Source organism: Strix aluco, chromosome Z, assembly GCF_031877795.1.
Source record: "Strix aluco isolate bStrAlu1 chromosome Z, bStrAlu1.hap1, whole genome shotgun sequence".
NCBI classification, from domain to species: domain Eukaryota; kingdom Metazoa; phylum Chordata; class Aves; order Strigiformes; family Strigidae; genus Strix; species Strix aluco.
The window spans coordinates 11249726-11262390 of NC_133971.1; the positions used below are offsets into that span (position 1 = coordinate 11249726).

The 12665-nt window shown below is 37.9% G+C and overlaps 1 protein-coding gene across 3 annotated transcripts in view; it reads left to right on the forward strand.

The window, feature by feature from the left end:
- Positions 1-12665, forward strand: part of NDUFAF2 (NADH:ubiquinone oxidoreductase complex assembly factor 2) — a 74949-nt gene that overhangs the window by 2510 nt on the left and 59774 nt on the right. The window contains exon 1 of one of the 3 annotated variants that reach the window (XM_074811800.1): positions 6908-7402. The exons of the other annotated variants lie outside the window; for them this stretch is intronic. Coding sequence (XP_074667901.1) covers positions 7315-7402 — 88 coding nt within the window. The 5' untranslated portion in view covers positions 6908-7314. Of the gene's footprint in view, positions 1-6907; positions 7403-12665 lie in introns of those variants that run through there. 3 annotated transcript variants of the gene reach the window in all.

Here is a 12665-nt window from a genome sequence, read left to right on the forward strand (position 1 = left end):
ATGTAGGTCTACTGAATTATCAGTACTCTTCTGTTACTGGATTTTCCTCTTTCATTCTTCTTGTCTTACTTTTTTTGTCTTGATACATGGAAAATTCTGCACCACCAGCTTGCACTGATGTAATGTTTCACTGCCACCAAAAGGGAGAGATGTTATAGTGCCCCTGTTTTCTTTCTTACTGCTGCTAACTTTTCACTATCATTTATTTGACCTTCCTATAGAAAACTTTTATAGAAAAATGGATTAAAATGACCTGACAAAGAATAAATTGCAAGCTAGAACTGGCACAGGATCGGGAATGAAGATGATAAGCTGTTAGATAGCATAAGGTTATACAAGACGTCTTGAAACAAAGTGAAGAACTAGAACTTTTACAGAGTCTCTAATACTTCCTAACCATATTCACCAGTTTTCCTCTGCCTTCTACTAGTTTGCTATTAAGCTTTTTAATTCCTTTGATCCGACCCAATCAAATGCGTATTATCTGGGAAAAATTGTGTATTTAAAAAAAAATATTAAAAAGCAGAATAAGAAAAAAAAGTATCTGGCAAAGGGCTAATGTTTTATTCAGTCTTCCCATGCTTCTCTTCTATCTTTGGAATGAAAGTAAGAGAAATCTGAGATATTCAAAATTAATACCACATCTTCCTTAAATGTGTTCATTCACACTCAGTTAAGTCTCCCTTATTGTCCTTTTTTATGTAACTAGAGAACAGGAGAGTGCATATGAAAAATACTACCAGAATTCTGCATGAAAATACTACTTTTGACAATTCTGTTTAATTTACTGACGTATATTTGATATTGTGCACTAGCTGTGGCTTTAGATGATCTAAAAAAACCTAACCCCTCAGCATCACCAGAATGAAAGAACTCTGAAATAATCGAGCAAGACTTCCCCACACAAAGAAGAAATTGATGGTGAAACTTTTTCATGGAAGTGTTCAAACTGCTTTTTATTCTGTTGATTTGTTCTCTGTTACATTAATTGATGGAACTCACTGTTAGAATCAGACATACATGACCATGAGATGTGGAATGTAACAATCATTAAGGAGGGAGGGAAATAAATAGAATGAAAACAACTTACTTGAGGAAAATAGGCTTCAGTAAGTTCAGAAAACAGGAGAACCTGTGAATGTCTAAGAAGAATAAGTGAAAAGGTAAGTAGGGCAATTCATACCTGTACCTTCTACAACTGTTAAAGGCCCAAGTACAAATTACCCTAATGTGAATGAAGGCTAAGAAGTATAGCAATAAATTGACCTGGCTGAATCATGAGTTTTTAGTGACTCAAAAGACAAAAAGCCTCCATGGGTCAGGTTAACTGGCATGGGTGCTAGAAAAATAGGGAAACAAGTAATAACTTCTAAGTATAGTCACAAGGTAATGAGTGAAAACTGATGTGAAATTGTCGGTTTGACAAGGTAGGTTCTTATGAAAATTGTTTTCTGAGTGGACAATACTTCCATGTTTTTTAGACCTTTTTGTGTGCAAAATTTAAGACTGGATTATGAATTTGCTGTATGGGTGCATAGCAGGTTGGAAACTGTTCTTGGAATAGTCAGAAATGTTACCCTGTCAACTGGAGGGGAGTATTCAGAAGGATCCACCAGCTGTCTGTCAAAGTTCAGAACTACTCAGAGTTTTTATTAGTGATTTGTCTGAAAAACAAGGAAGTATTTTGGTTACATTTGCAGGTCAAACTGTGTAGGAGGAAACTGGGAGTAGCCGTGAGCATCTGATGTCAGGTCAACTGTCATACGTTTCAACTGGGATCAAGCCATGCTTATTTCTAAACAAAGAACATATAATTTAGTGATTAAAGGGTTCTGAGAACATGGATCTACACAACTGACTGATTTTCTGTAGTACAGCATGTATTGTATTAGTACTGTTATAAATTTCATTTCTGTGTTCTCTTAATTTGGATACCCATTTTCTCCCTCCATTTCCAACTTACAGACCGTTATCCACTTTCCTTGCAAAACAGACTTCCTCATGAGTGTTCATTATTACTATGTTAAAATATAGTCTTTCCTGAACCTAGCCAGCCTCTTGTGGCAGTCCGTTGGTTTTTGGGTTACTTAGGTTTAGGAGATTCTATATCGGTTAAATTTCCCCACCCACTGGTGACTCATTTCCACTCTAATTTGTGCTTTTACTTCTGTGGATGGCAATCCTTGTGGTGTCAGCAGAGAAAAGATACTAGGTTTGGTCTATTCCAGAGCAGGAAAGTATGCCTGTCCTCCCTCAGGTTTGTATTACTTTGTGGTTGAGGATGAGTCAGTTCATTCTGTCACTAGGGAAGGGATTACAGGTGGTTACACCCACAGCCTTGGGTGATGGTAACTTAACTTGCTCTCACCTTATAACATTTTCGAAGAACATCCTTCACCAGGGTCACACCAGGACTTGCGGGCTTTTAAAACTAATGAAGAAGTTTAAAGATACGGGATGGGGAAGGAAATGTGTTTTAGTCTATAGAAACTAAAATGTACACATGCAGAAAATTTCTGAAGCTCAGTTTTAAAAGAAATCAGGAATTTAAAAGTGTGGAGAAAGCAATGCTCTGTTCTTAAGTGTTGGAAAGCATTATTTATTATACCTTAGGAGAACCTGCAGCATATATAGTTCATATCTTACCCTGTGTCCGAGCTGTATGGAGATCAGTGCAGGATGGGAACAGCACTGGAAAGAAAAAGAAATGTAGAGGAAGCCTTGTAGAGACACTCAGCCATAGTGTATAGGTTCCACTGCAAGGTCACCACAGTGTGTCTGCATCATGCTTTGCTGTCCTCCAGATTTGGGGAGGACTGCATAGCTCTAGCACAGTACTGGACCGGACGTGCTTTATCCCTTTGTACTGTGCTTGAGCAAATAAGATCTTGCAGAAAGAGAGTGCAGAACAGAGAAGTGCTACTTTCTCTTTTATGTCTTAAACACGGTAGGTCTATCAGGACCAGCTGGGCTCTGTTTCAGACCAGCAGGGAGATCCCACCTTCAGCTAAAGGTGAGAATGGATGGCATAGGTAGTAGCTATGCCTTCTTGTGCTTTAAGCAAAAGCTGGCTGACAACTTTCTTTTGGCCTGCCTTGGTCCTTGGGAGGGATTCAGAATAGAAGTACTACGATGCAAAGAATTCATGTTTAGTTTCTTTCAGTTGTGAATTGTTCTCTCCTACACTCAGTCCAGAGTCCATGACACTCTTGGACCCTAGGGCCTTGCCTACATTAATAAGGAGTAGTAGAAACAGATCAGTGGATCCAAGTGGTTGATGCTGAATTTCCTAACACGTCATTATGTGATCATCAACATGTGATTCAGAGTTTACTTCAAATTAAGTTTAGTCTGTTTCCCCAGACTGAACGTCTACAATACGTGTAGTTTGAATATCTCAAAAAGGTAAAAAAGTGTTAGGTAAGTGCTGCAGTTGTGTCTTTCACATTGCTTTGGCACCTAATATCCTGTTAATTTTTGAAATGTTTTATAATTGAGGATTTCTTCTCAAAAAACCCAAGTTGTGCACACAGAAACTACTTTGAGATCCAACTGAGCATGTAGTAAGTAGAGGCAGCATGGGATTCACTACAAAACCACACTTGCTTTGAATCAAGTCACTATGGTAGACATAGTCTCAGAAATATCCTAAACACTCGGACGTCCAGGTCAAACTCAAGATACAGCAGCTGTAACCTAAGACCAACTTTACCTTTTTGTAGTCACAGGTATATTATCTTGCATTCCTGATTTTGATGGTCTCTGAATAATTAGGTTATTGGAAAAAGAGCTAGCAACTTGAATGTATTTCGTTATGATGTAGGGAATCATTGTGGATATTTAAGCAGCGGTATCAGCTGTTAGTGACGTGGAAAGGTGCTGATTTTAAGAGGTATTTTGCCTTATTTTAAAAAGGTCTAATGAGTAATGGCAAAAGGTTAGGAATTTGCAAGGGTATCATAGTTCTCCTGGGTGAATATAGAAAGGATTGGCAGTTTGGGGAGGAAGGGAAGGAAAATGTAAAACTGAGCTGTTTTGAGTCTGCGTTAATTCTCTTGAAAGAGAGAAAGTGAACATTAAAAGTCCCTAGACTGTAAGAATAAGAAGTTAGTAGATTCAGTAAAGAAAGTAATTGCTAGAAATAGAAAATGAGTTAAAAAAAATTTGAGTGTCAATACAGAGGGGAAAGACCCTGAAAAAGGAACTGTTCTGCCCACAGGAATACAAAAGAATTGAGAATTAGAGTAGTTAATTTTCTGAAAACATGGAACTTCAGGCACAGTGGATTGAGAGCAGCCCTGTGGAGAAGGACTTGGGGATATTAGTGGATGGAAAACTGAACATGAGCCAGAAATGTGTGCTTGCAGCCCAGAAAGCCAACAGTATACTGGGCTGCATCAAGAGTGTGTGGCCAGCAGGTCGAGGGAAGTGATTCTGCCCCTCTACTCTGCTCTCGTGAGACCCCAGCTGGAGTCCTGTGTCCAGATCTGGGGTCCCCAGCATAAGAAAGACATGGGCCTGTTGGAGCGGGTCCAGAGGAGGGCCACAAAGCTAATTGGGGGGGCTGGAGCACCTCCCCTGTGAGGACAGGCTGAGAGAGTTGGGGTTGTTCAGCCTGGAGAAGAGAAGGCTCCGAGGAGACCTTAGAGCAGCCTTCCAGTACCTAAAGGGGGCCTACAAAAAGCTGGATAGGGACTTTTTACAAGGGCATGTAGTGATAGGATGAGGGGTAATGGTTTTAAACTAAAAGAGGGTAGATTAGATTAGATATGAGGAAGAAATTCCTCCCTGTCAGGGTGGTGAGACACTGGCACAGGTTGCCCAGAGAAGCTGTAGATGCCCCCTCCCTGGAAGTGTCCAAGGCCAGGTTGGACAGGGCTTTGAGCAACCTGGTCTAGTGGAAGGTGTCCCTGTCCATGGCAGGGGGGTTCAGAACTAGATCCTTAAGGTCCTTTCCAACTCAAGCCATTCTATGATTCTATGACTTTAATTTTCAAGTGAGAAGAAACTATCATCTTCAAAGTCATGTCAAACCTTCAACACTATGGTGTGGTAGGCTCATTTGGAAGAAGAGATGACTCTGTTTAATGACATTCTGCAAGTGGTATTTTTTTACAAGATTATCTTAAAGTGATGACAGCGATTAAACAGTACAACTACACCATGCCTGTAATGAGAGGAACATTCAGCATAAATCATTAACTATGAGATGACTCTTCAGTTGCCAGTACTGAAACTGGATGTGATAGAAGATAATAGACAGTTGGGTAGTGGTGACTGATGATTCATTTCAGTATCTCAGACAAGTATTTCACTAAACAGACTAGATTTATCAATGTAATGCATTTATTTTTCTTCTTGTATAACATACTGAAAGGTCATTGCCATAGCTTTGCTACATGATATGTTCTTGCTGCAGGACATGGAGTGATACTTAAAATGTTCAATTTTTTTTAAATTACAAAACAAATTTCTTATACAGTCTATGCATTTATTACAACCAACTATATCTTACAGAAAATAGCTGATTCCATTTTCCATTGGAAATAACTTACAAAGACTCTTTAATCAATTTATTTTAAAAATGCAGGAATGTGAGGCACTAAATATTTAAGATCTGATATATATTTTTTATCTTTTCTGAAGGCTGATTAATGAGTATCATATATAAACTTTTTCAAGATCTTCATTTTTACTCTCATCTATTATAATGATTAACAGTTAAAATGAGCACTCTCTGAAATACCAGCATATGCAAGTTTTTATAAGAACAGTAGATCAGCATCAAGAGGGTAGTTTCTCTAAAAGAATATGTATCAGTGCTAAAAGCATGACTCAAGTTTTAAGGTTCTCTTTGGGGAAACAGCAGACTCAGGTTTGACTTGATTTGGAGCTGCAACTTATCAGGAGCAGCTGGAAAAAGCCCCAAGAGTTCTGTATTCTATAGGTTTTTATATGTTGCATAAACTCTGCACTAGGGGGCATATGTGGCCTGAGCCTGTGATGATATGGGCTTTAAGAAGGAAACTGGCAAGCTAAACGTGTTTCTCAGTACTCTTATAAATACCGTCCAAAACAAAAGTGGCATTACCAATTTTCAGTTGTAAATTTTATTGCTAATAATTGAATGCAAGCACTGACTTCTGTGGGAAACGTTTTGTTCATGTGAAATGCCTGCTCACATTCACATAAATGGCCTGTATCTTGTGAAGCCTTCTCAACAAACCAGAAATGTGCAGATAACAAAAAATCTTTGTAAGGAAAAGATACTAAGTGCTGAACTGTGTGAAACTTGTGGGATGTCATAAGTCTTATCAAATTCAGACTTCAATAGAAATATATAAATTTTTTAATGAAAGTTAGAAAAAATTACTATCTGTTGAAATGAAAGGAATCCTCTGTGATTATTTTTGTAGCTGGTTGTTTTCTGTTTTAGATAGTGGCCTGTTGCCTTCCTGTGCATCAGAAGTGTAGAGTAGAATTTCTACTTTTCTTCAAGATTTACTATAAAATAAAATTTTATATTGAAGACTAGACTGAAACATTCCTGTCATGCTGAATAGGATAGAGTGGAAGGAACAACATTTTCTCTGCAAAGGATATATCTTCTGAAGTTAGAGCTATGGTTTTCTTTTGGCTCTATTACCTTTCTCACTAACGGGAATGAAGTCTGAGGAAGAGGCAGAAACTGATTCTGATTGTATGAAGCATGCGTGAACTAATTATCAAGTGTTGCAGATAATTGTACAGAATATTGCTGAACATAAAAAAAGTTTTGCAAGCTAATTTTTCGAGTGTTGGTGAACAGCTAGTAAACTCATTTTAGTTTTACATATCTAAAGATAGTAAGGAAACACGGAATTTGAACTTTGATTAATGAATACGAAACCAGATTTTTAAAGGCTTAATTCTTTTGAATATGGAAATAAGTGTATTGAGAAAGTGTTTTTTTACCACACAGTGAGTTTTTAATCGCGGGCCATACGCTTGCACCCAGTAGTAGCTGGCGGGTACAGGTTTGTCCAGAGGGTGGCAACGTTGTTTCAGAAACGGTGCGTGCTGGAGGCGCGCCGAATATTCCTGTCGGGTGAGACTACGTCACAGAGAAACTAGCTCTGAAATAACTGTGTGTATGTGTGTTTGTACAGAAATAAAACTCTCATTGGAAACTGCCAGCTTCTAGGACAGTAGTTCTGGAATGACAAAATAGCTTGTCTGTCTGGGTGACACATTACGCAGCAAAGGAGTTACACTGTGAAGAGCTCACTGCAGATTATAAAAGTGTTAATCTTTGAAAAACAGTGTTTGAGTGCAATGATGTGTTTTTTCCTTCGGCTGCCAGAAGTGAACTGGCAACAGGCATGGTATCTTAATCTCGCTGATTTGAAAACCAGGAGTAGCAGTAAGTAGTCATATGGACAAGCAGTAACTTGCATGTTACCTGTTGCTATGGTCTGGTCTGATCTTCAGTGTGTATATTGGTATTAAACTGAGATGATGATCTTGTTGAATTTTTCCTCCTAGTATTAAGCTTTATATGCTGTATATTTGTTACTTTTAATTATTCTGGGATTGGTTTGAGAACCTGTTTTGATTCTTTCGGTAGAGGTCTGTTGGAGAGGTGATGGTTTGGGGTTTCTTTTTTGAGGTCTGTTTGATGGCCAAAAAAATCAGTAAAAAGAGAATAATTTCCTGTGTTAATAGCTTTCTTCTACTATGTATAGAAAAAGAAACAGTATAGTACTGGGCAGATACGTGTTTTTAATAGGTGGAAAAATCTTAGCTGATTTTGTTAATCACATCAATTTAAACTGCTGCCACCGGCAGGGTTCAGAATAACAGCCCTTGTAGTGGTTGTTACAAACAAGTTTCGTTAGGCATATCCTTTCTAAGAGTTAAAATAACTATAGGATACCTGTGCTGTCTTGATGGAGTTGCTTGCACTTTCTTTTCCTACCTGTGTATTAAAAAGTGATTCAACTCACCTCTACATCATTCCATTGTAAGGTAACACAGGTGAGCTTGTTGTGGGTTCACAGTGGCAGAAGGAAGACAAGCTGTCCCAAATATAGAGCTTTGTTGTTTTCCTATGAAACTGTCAGTCACACTGCCCATATTTCATCCTTGGAACATGATCACTAGAACTAGCATGTTGCAAACATGATCATTATATCAATCAGGATTGTTGGCATATCATAACTGCTTTATAGCTAAATTCTATCGCTTTTAGTTTCATTATCCTGAAATACAAGGAAAATTCAACTTATTTTTGTGGTTCCAAAGAAGGAAAAAAATCCATCATTAATATGTGTAAGAAGAACAAATCACCTTCTCTGTATAAAGCTTTAGGATTTGAAATTGTATTGGCAAACTAAAGAACAGATTTAACATAGAAGAGACTAGAAATGTGTCTGTAGCTGGTGCAGGAAACATTTTTCTAATATGTCTGTATAATTAATTTGAGCTCATTATTTCTAGGAATTTTGGTTAACAAGATTATAAATACTGTCCAACTGCTTTGTTAATTGTGATTGTCATGAAAATTTTCTATGTCCAATTTTGCTGGTACCTTATTTGGTATATCTTTTTAGAAACTTTATTACTGTAAAATAAGACTAGAAAGAAAATTAAAGTATTTAAATAAAAGTGGTGGGGCTACATTATTTTTAAAAACAAGATAGAAGGATAAAGAGCTGAACAAAATCATCCAGTTGAGAAATCTTAGTAAAAGAGAGGTTAAATAAAAGGAGCTGAGGAAGGTTGGCATGCTACCCTGTGGGCCACTGTAACCTTTTCAGTTTCTCTTGAAGAACAGAGAAGGTGGTAAGAAATTAGGTTTGAATTCTGCTTTGTGCAATAAGTTTTTTGTGTTCTTTATAGATCTTTAAAATACCAAATAAAGTTTCTGTCATAAGAGGCTTGATAATTTTAAGGTCAGATTTGCAGTGATAAGAACTGCTTTGCTTTGAGGAGAGGGAAGAATCGGTTTCATGCTCTGTCTCTGGGTACAGGAGTTGCACAGAAAGGAAGGAGACCTAAAAATGAGTGTGATAGGTTGAGGGAATGGAAATGATGAAATAGGGAGGTAAGTTCTTAGTTTCTAGGTGTCCCTTGTTTATGACCATGTGCATATGAAATGCAATGTGTTATCAATTCACCCTTCTTGAAGTGAAAGTCTAATTTGACTACCCTCCTCAGTCTAGATCATCTGGAGACACCGTCAAGGGGAACTGCAGTTAGTACGAGATTTGCTTCTGATGAGGAGAGATCAAAGAAAGGATGGATTCTGGCAGACTTCTGCAGGCAGTGGTCAGTGCTGTCAGAATTGAAAATGTCACAAGCTTTGGAACTCATGAAGACTTGGATTGATTGATGTTTTGTACCTCTAAGGGATATCAAACTGAGGGATGAAGAAAAGTTGGTCCACAGAGCTACAACCAGAAGGGTAGAATGAAAAGATATGTAGCACTATGCAGCAGGATGTCTACTGCAAAGCCTGAGGAGCACCCTGAAGATACTAGCCACAGCAGACTTTAATCTGGCAGAACTAATGTCCTTGAAAGGGGGTCACATCAAGTCACTGATATCCAGAGAGAAAGTGAAAATGGACGTCAGTGAGAGGGGCATCATCTCAGCCATTTAATAGAGAGAATGGGAGATTACAGTTACATAAAGGTCCACTGCTTACATGTCATCACTGCTTATGCAGGGGTGTTGTTCTGAAGCATATTGGAAGAAAATGCCTGTTTGGCAAATAAGTGCTTCTACATTTAGTACCCTGTCTACATTGTCTTGAGTTTTATTTCAGTCTTGCAGCAGAACTTCCTATAATGCAGAATTTCCAACCACCATAGTTTTCTAAGCAACTAAGACTTCCCACACCCTAAATAGTAGTTATGTATTCCCATCAGTTATTTATTTGCTTCTCTGTCAGAAGAAGACAGAAAGGCCCAGGATATAAATTGAGGCTTTTCTTCCAGTGCTATGGAATAATTGTTTCTTTTCTACTAAGGAATCTTAAATTAAGATGATCTAACGACTCAGCTTAGAATAGCGGAAGACTACCAGTATTTCCCAGCCTCACAGTCCTGCCCACTCCCTTTTCACTTTTATCCATAAACAGCATTTTTTTTTTCTCCTTTTTGCTTAGTGTATAGCAGTGACTGTTTAGTGTGGTCAAGAATGCTCAAATTTGACTGCTGTAACAGTAAGATATACTATGTAGTGAAGAAACTAAGATAAATTAATTGAGCTCAGTTGCTTCTTCATATTTTGGTGTGTAGGAAATTAAATGCACCTCCCACCTCCATTTGGTCAGAAATATTATTTGTCATGTTTTGCTCTCTGGATCAGGATGCACCACCCCAAAGGCTGATAGCAGCCAAGGAGAGGTTCTGCGTGAAGCAGGGGAGTAATTCATTCAGGAGCATAGTTTGTGTTTGATTGGTATAAAGGTTAATCATATAGGTTAAGATAATTAAATTTACCACTGCACTGTTAAGTGAGCTGAACTGTTGGTACTGTTTCTCTGAATGTATGGGGGTAAGAGAGGAACTGAACATCTTCTTAATTCAGCATCATCACTACAATAAATTGGCATTCAGAGAAGACTTATTTTTGTAGCCTGCTGGCTGCTTCTGCTCCTGTAATGCAGACTGGGTGATTAGGAATTGAGCAAGGGGAGATAAAAGTTCCCAGTCATGCAGAGTGGCAAAATCTGTGCTTCCAGTAGGATTGCAGGGAGTTATCTCAAGCAGATGCATCCAGTAATAGGGTACTAAAGGAACATGTGTTTTGCTCCCATGACCAAACTGATCACTAAAGATTTAAATTTTTTTTTTTTTTTTTTTTAAGAAATGGAAGGAAATTTGGAAGGCACAGTTTACAATAGCAATGTATGTGGAAAAAACACAGGCGATTTTTAAAAGAACTTGTGATTGTAAAAGAACTTGCAGTTTAAAAGAACTTCAAGGTAGTTGTTTAAGATAAGCCACATGCTTGGTAGTTCTTGTGGGGGTGTTGTGCCATGGTTATGTTTGCTTGGTCCCTGGATCACCACTTCAGATCATCTTGCATCAGGTATTGTTGGTGGTCCTGTGCCCTTACTCAAGGTGGTCCTTAGTTTTTCAGACCAGCATGGGGCCAGGGCACAGTGAGTTCAGTGTTAGCTTTAATTTGGTTGTATCTAGCAGCTTTTCTTGTTCCTCTATCAATAAGCATTCATTCTGTGTTGAAAGACATGAAAAAAAGGTAAGTTTAGTGAAGAACTTCATGCTATACAAGAGTTGTGAAAGGTTCAGGTGCAGCAGGAGAGAAGCCTCAAAGCTGATTATTGCCAGGAGACTCTACAAAGACTGTTTCAAAATTATGTCTGAAAAGTATTACAGTTGTCTGTTTAGCTTTCAGATCTTGCTTACTTGTACTTCAGAAGTGGTGACTTTTTCTGGTATACTGGCTAGAAATCGAAATCCTGAATGCTGGTTGGTATAGTCATCACAGTATTGAAACAACTAAAGGTTATTTTAAACTTCAGATGAACTGATCTTTTAGAAGCTCTAAAAAAGTATGTCCTGATGTCAACAACGTCTAATTGTGGAACTATGAATGTTTCGGTTATAGTGATGTGACTTTCATAAGCATATGTAATGTATCTTTTTCTATTTTTAGTCAGGCAAGAAACGTTAGTTAATAAATGATGACTTGATTGTGGCCAGACCCATGTTATGCTTGCTTTCTTACTACATCAGATTTTTAAAAAATGGACTTTGAATGTTTTTCCCTAAAAAATGAGAATAAACTGCTTCAGTTGAAGTCAATGACAGAACATGTGTTGTCTTCTAGAATTTCATGTCTCTTTTTGCTATTTTTGCGAAATAACTACTGGGAGAGTTCTGTATGTAAATGTCTATTTAATTTAATGTATGTGGTATGCGTTGGTGTTTAAACTGATTTAAAAACACAAACTGTAAATACTTGATCTGAGCAATATGCTAGAAACACTGGACTCTTTAAGATTACCAAAAATTAAACTGTTCATGATTCCATTTCCTGCAAAACTACTTGGCTATAGTAAAATTAACATCCAGGTTTATTTCCATGATAAATTGATCTGAGAGTTAGTAGAAGCTAGTATTTCTATCAAAAAGAGGCAGAGTGATCCTTCTTCTGGCTGTTCATGTCTACCTTCCAACACTGGCCTCTCTCTCCTTCTCATTACAAGTTTGTGCATCCTTGTGCTGGGTCTGTCATCTGTCTAACCTAGTGCGCTTCCTTTTTTCAGCAAGAGTAGTTACCTAGTCTGGTTCATGGCACAAGCTGTGTAAAGGAGCAAAAAGCACCCAGGGATGACAACAGGGCAGGTCTGCTACTTTCAGTGCCTCTTCTAGTTTGAAAGCGAGTTGAACTGCTAATCCAGGTTCACTGTGGAGTAATTCTAGTAACTCTAAAGAATCAAGGGCTGCGCTGTTCATTTTTACTTATCTGTCAGTAACCAGTGGAGATTTGCAAAGTACTGGTATTGTTTTTCTTAGCTTATGTTTGTAATAGCATTTAGAACTTTGCCACTGTTATGTTATCATACAAAGCAAAATTATGCATTAAACAGAATTAAAATAATGATTATAAAATAATCAAAGGAGTAGTTTTAGAAATAAGTTGTGGTTATT